The 6,088-nt window shown below is 54.5% G+C and overlaps 1 protein-coding gene across 1 annotated transcript in view; it reads right to left on the bottom strand.

Moving 5' to 3' along the window:
* Positions 1-457, bottom strand: part of TLX3 (T-cell leukemia homeobox 3) — a 6,791-nt gene extending 6,334 nt beyond the window's left edge. Inside the window, 2 exon segments of the mRNA XM_010851303.1 lie at positions 25-321; positions 323-457. Coding sequence (XP_010849605.1) covers positions 25-321; positions 323-457 — 432 coding nt within the window.
* Positions 458-6,088: the final 5,631 nt, after the last annotated feature.

Genomic DNA, 6,088 nt, shown 5'->3' with positions numbered 1-6,088 from the left:
CCTCTGCCCGGCGCCTGTTTGGACACCCTGCTCACCTGTGAAACGGTCTTTTACGAAGCGGCGGCTGCTCTCCATCCAGGGGAAATTGAGGCCGCCCAGGCTGGAGACCGTGGGCACGGAGGGCATGGCAGGCAGCGCGCTAGGCAGAGGCGGCGGCACGGCCCCGGGCAGCGGCCTGTGCGCTGGCACCCGAATCACGCCGGCGGGCGCCAGGCTCAGGTTGACACTGTAAGATCCCGCGTCCTCGAAGGGCGCGCCGAGGCCGGCAAAGGAGGTGGGCAGAGACGGGTATGTGGCGCCCGGGCGGCCCCCGGGGGGGCCCTCCTAGGTAGCTGGCGCCGTCGGGGCCCCGCGGGGCCGATGCGCTGTCCTGGTCGGGGCTGTTGAGGATCTGGTCGATGCCGAAGCTGATGGGCTCGTGCGGGTGCGGGGTCTGCGCGCTGGCGGACGCCTCCATCCTGGGCGGGCGGAAGGGCTGGGCTGGGCTGGGCGGGGAGGCGGCTGGGTCCCCGTTACGGCGCGGCCATGGAGTGCCCGGCGCCTCTCGTCGCACTGAAACTTTGCCAAGAGTGCGCGGGCCCGACAGGCTCTGTGTCATCTTTCTTGAACCGAACCTGGAGTTTCCGCTGCTAATTCCTCTCCCGCTGCAGCCATTGGCTGCGATCAACAAGCCTCTCTCCTCCCATTGGTTCCTGGCTTTCAATAGAGGCCTAATTCATGGAAATAGGAGCTTAGGGACTGTTCCAAGGTGACATCATTTTAACAAACGAACAATAGGTCAAATTTATTAGCCGGGATAATGGGCGGCGGATATTAACGCCCGAACCGCAGTCTCCCAAACCCGAAATCTAACGAAGCTGCAATTAGCAGACGTTCCCCTCTCCTCCGGGCCGGGGCTGCTTCCCTGCAGCCGAGCGGGGCTGTGAGGGTGCGCTGCTGGTGAAACTGTCATTTGCCGAGGGGCTTGGGGGGGGGGGGTTCGTTTTCTTCCAAATTTTCTGCATCTGAACAAAACCCAAACCATGTGAATCCTTTCTATTACAATGGAGTTGCAACCGCGGAACGAACCTGCGGGATCCTGGACACCCCACCGCCGCGGGAGCAACGAAAGGGGTGCACAGTGGGGCGCAAGCTCTGCGCTACCTGCGCACTGGGTGAGGACAGCACCGGAGCGGACCCCGCGCTCCCAAGAACCCCGACCCGCGTGGGGAGAATCCGCCCCCGCCTGGGCTTCGGCCGCGGCGTCGCGGCCACTTTGGAGACACTCCCTGGCACCGGCCAGAAGGACCGAGGCGCGACTCTCAGGTGCCCATGCGTGCCGGGCCGGGCTGAACGGGACCCGAGGTTGCCCGGTGAGGAGCGAGATCTGGTCCCTCGAAATTCGTTGCAGGATGGACTGGACTGTGGACCCGCGGGGGAACCTGCCCTTGGTGCGGCAGGTGTTGGGATCCTTGCGTTCCCGAGGGCCGAGGGGCGAGGGGCAAGGGCAGAGGGCGTGGGGGGTGGGGTGCGGGTTCATATTTAGAGCAAATAGAGTAACGCTGGGCGCTGAGATCACTGCCTGTTCTGGCTGCGCCCTCGGAGGTTGTGTAGGCGGGCCGAGGGGCACCGATGACAGGACGACTCGAAGGGTGGTCAGCGTCCCCCAAGCCCGCCAGCCTCAGCTGTCTCTCCAGGGGATGCTTACAGATCGTTTTTCACCTGCTGATTCTAAAATCGTTAGGTGCTAACTGACTGCTGCCCCCTTGGCTGGGCCTCTTCCTGGGCTCCCGGTCTTGCCAACGCGGTCGGAGCTGGGACGCTCCATTGGCCAGAAGGGTGTTTCTGTTTGGGCCAGGTCACATCCTAGCTGGGTGACCTTGAGCAAGGGACTCGGTATTTTCAGGTTTGGTTTCCTTATTTGTAAAACGGAATGTGTGAATTGCGGGACGGTTGTGCGCTGTGAGTGAAGTGTAGAGAGGGCACGGTGTCAGGGCCTGCAGTGATGTAGGCAAGGAGAAGCCTTGGCTGCCTCGCACACCCGCTCCCCAGCCTGACAGCTGATGTATTATTCTTACGATTCCTGTTTATTTGTTTGCTGTTTTATTTGTGGAGGTTCAGTATCTTGGAGGGAAAGGTGTATTTGTCTACCATAGGGTCAGTCCCAGAGGGCCAGGAAGGGCAGGGGGTGGCAAGTAGGAGATTCTTTCTGGGAGTCTGCCCCCCAGAATGAGAGGCCTCAGGAATTACAATCTTAAGGCCTGGGTCCCTGGGTTAACACCTGCTCTATGACCTTGCAAGTTTCTTGCCCTGGCAGAATCCCAGTGTTGGTGGGGAGAATGAGGTAGGCAGAGAGGGGTGAAGCAAGCAGGATGCCTGGGCCCTGGGCAAACCCTCCTCCACTGCTCTCTGCAGACCACAACCTTCAGATGGCATATTGCCATTGCTCTGGGCCTGGGGCCTCTTGCTTCTAATTCAGGCTCTGCCATTGGAGGAGGGGGTTGGGGGTTATAGGGTCTCTCATTGCCTCTCCTGGAACCTCATTTTCCTTATTTGTAAAACAGAAAGGGTAATAGCTACCCCCAGGGTGGCTGTGAGAAGTAAATGAGAGAAGGTCTGTGGAATTGCCTATGAGAAACTCTGGTGGTTACATAATAATAACTTTTAACTGCAACAGTGGAGCAACTGTGAGTTGAGAACTTAGTGTGTGCCAGGCAAGGGTGGGGGCATTTATTTATTCCTCACGACAACCCTCTGCGGAAAGAGACTCACACCGACTCAGAGGCTAGCTAAGGCTCTACACCAGCAGCTCCACTTCCTTCCTGGTTTCCAGAGCCCTGGATCCAGGCCTGTCTTCGCCACTTCCTGGCTCTGTTATACTGAGTAGCAAGGTCCACTCTGCACAGATATGTGGGCATGGAGTTAGGGAGGTGTGGGTGATGTGGCCAACATTGCTCCCAGGGCATGGCGAGTGGCCCAGTGCCTAAGAATCGGATTCCCACCTCTGTTTGTCGGCTGTGGACTCATGGAGCCCTCTTTGTGCCTCAGTTTCCTCATCTGGTCAAGCACCCATACCAATCTTGTGTGATTGAATGAGGTTGTCTGGGTAAGCATTCAGCACAGTGCCCCACTGCTTAGGGCCCCGGACTTCTCAGGCAACGAACGGGTGCTTTGGGCCACTGAGCACAAACTCCTTGTCATTCTCAACCCAGACAGAACAGAGCTGGTAGGCAGCTCAAGAAGAGGAGTAAATGGAGAGGGTGGTAGTCCCTGGACAGCGTTCTCCAAGTCTGTTTTCCCCGACCTGCGGCAGCATCAGCATCACCTGGGAATTTGTTAGGAATGTGCATTCTTTGACCCTAGCGCAGACCTGCAGAATTCAAAACCCTGGGGTTGGGTTCAGCATTCTGTGTTTAAGAATCCCTTCAGGTGATTCAGAGGCCTGCTCAAATTCCGAAGCCAGTGTCTAGAGTGTTGCCCAGTTCATCCAAGTTTTCAAAGTCACAGTTACATTAATGACATTATGGGAAGATTCCCGCCTGTTTTGAAGCGCTCATGTTGCATCTGTGTTAACATCCTTTGCGTTTCATCCTCAGTGTTACTCAGTTGTGACTTTTTATCATGTTTGCCATCAGTTTGTCTGAAAGAAAAGGATATTTCATTATCCTTTTTTAAAATGTCATCTCCTTCAGGAATGGTTTGTTTTATTTTTATTAATTCATTTCTGCTTTGATTGTTGAGGTGAAATTTTAGTTCACTTTGGTCAATCTTCCCTTTTTTTTTATTAAATACATCTAAGGCCAAACATTTTCCTCTGGGCACTGTTTTTGGCCAAATATTGTTTGATGTGTATTTTGTGTTCCTGAAATTGTAATTTTTTTTTTTACTGTCCATTCTTACCTTTTATCAACTGAACAGTGACAGATGGACAGACACACACACACACACACACACACACACACAGAATCTCTAAGAACTGGGAGCTGGTGACCTGGACTCCTGAGGCCAGAAAGACTTCCTGGTTGCAGTGCATTCTCTCCTTGTCCTGATGGAGAAGCTGGGAGAAGGCATAGGGCTGCTGGGCCTTGCTGGGTGTTATATAGGAAAGAGAGGGGCTTCAGGGATGAGAGGCAGGATGTTGGTATTTCTAGGGGCCCTTCTATTTCTCATGATGGAAAGCTTTAGACACCTGCCCAAACTTATTCACTCATTCATTAAGTATTTACTGAGCACCTATTCAAATCTTCTGGACCACGTCCGGACTTTGGGCTTCCGTTTCCCCAGCTGATAGTGGGAGTAATGCAGTTTGAGCTCTTCATCACCGCCCTCCCCACTACCCGGCCCCCCTCCATCAATGGGGAGGACTAGGGGAAGAACCTTCCTCAGGAGGCCTGAAAGACCTCTGCCAGCAGGAGGAAGGCAGAAGCCACCTGGTGCTGCTCAGGAACCGTTGAACACCCCCTTGCTTCCCTGTCGTGGGACTTATAAAACATTTGGCTTAGGATATGACATCCCTTGCCCAGGGGCATGTGGGGGGAAGGGCTGGAGCTGGGGTTTGAACCCAGGAGTCTCTTGACTACAAAGCCCTTTCCTGTATACCCCGTGTTTCCTCTGCGAGCAGGTAGTCAAGATTCTAAGCCATAGGAAAGGAATGGGCAGTCTAGGAAAGGAGCCCAGGAGCAGGGTGAGAGCTGCTGTGGTGGCTCACTTCTGTCTCCCCCACTGGCCCGGGAGTGCTTCCACAGCAGAGTGGTGTTGGCGTTCAAGTTCATGTTGCAGGGCTGGCCCAGGGCCCACTGGAGGGTCATGACGAGTTTGTGGTATTAAACCAAATAGCACACTGCAAGGTCAGATGAGGGGTGAGGACGGAGGGGTCAGAGTGTGTGCAGGAGCTCGCATGCACTCAGTTCAGCGCCCTCTCTCCCAGCCCCGCCCACGCCCGCTGCCTTTCCACCTCTGAGGACCCAGGTCCCCTACTGCCTCTCTGCCCATCCTTTAAAGCAGCTCCCTCCCCCAGCCATCATTTATCCGTGCTTATTTTCATCATTGCCTCGTTGTCTTTGGAACTGATCTTATTCACCCTGCTCCCCAGCCTCATTCGCTGCTTTACCTGTGGAAGGTGAATGAGTGAGTGAACGAATGCTCCAGGAGCCTTGTGCTGAGTCAGACTGAGAGCCTGGCAGGGAGGCTGGGCGGCCTGAGGGCGCTGCCGACGCGCGGGGTTGGGAGAGCGGGGTCAGGCCGAGCGGGGGAGGGGAGGGGAGCGTCCTTCCCGCTGCGGGTCCGGCGGCGGGGTGTGCGGCCGGGGGTGAGGGCAGGCGGCGGCGGGAGCCTTCAGAGGCGCCTCCACACCTCCTCTCATGCCCTTGTTTCCTCCCTGCCCCCCGTCAGCCATTTTTCCCATTTTGTGTTTTACAACTTTCCTTTCTTCCTGACAGATTTCTCTACTAAATTTGACTCCGTTTCAACACTTTTGTTGGGCAAATTACATTAAGATGGATGTTGCAGGTACCCTTTATGGTTTATTTATCGTGATACTGTTTGTATCTCACGCTTATAAATAACTTATGTTATAGCTTTTGTTTGTGGAAATGTAACTTACATATTTTATTACGCTTTCTGTAAACCTCAAAGAGAATCTTGTCAGGGAAGCGCTCTTATCAGCAATCCCAACTATGGGACATAAAAACCGACGCTGACATTATTTTTTAATATGCCAAGGAGGCAGGTTACTCTTGCTGTAGTTTGAAAGGTTTGCTGTCATCGTAAACTTACACCTCAATAAAACATTAAAAAGTCTCAAGAATGATTTTATAAAGGAGGGAGGAGGCTGAATTGGTGGCAGAACCCATAGACACAGCACTGGGAGGCCCAGGTATTGGACTGGGCTTTCTTGGGGAGTGACCAGCCCATCTGGGGGTCCCAGTGGGTCAGTGTTCACCTCCCCACCCAACTGTCTCCAAAGCCTGGTGGTGAAGAATCTAGATTAAGGGACATTAGTGGAAAAGAAACATGAGTTTTGGAGTCAGGCTGACCCGACTTTGATCCCGGCTCGTCAACTTTTTGGCTGTGTGGCCAGGTTAGGCTTTTGGTCTCAGTTTTGTCACCT

This window comes from Bison bison, unplaced genomic scaffold (assembly GCF_000754665.1).
Source record: "Bison bison bison isolate TAMUID 2011002044 unplaced genomic scaffold, Bison_UMD1.0 scf7180017864301, whole genome shotgun sequence".
Classification (NCBI taxonomy): Eukaryota; Metazoa; Chordata; class Mammalia; order Artiodactyla; family Bovidae; genus Bison; species Bison bison.
This window is presented reverse-complemented; position numbering and strand designations above follow the sequence as displayed.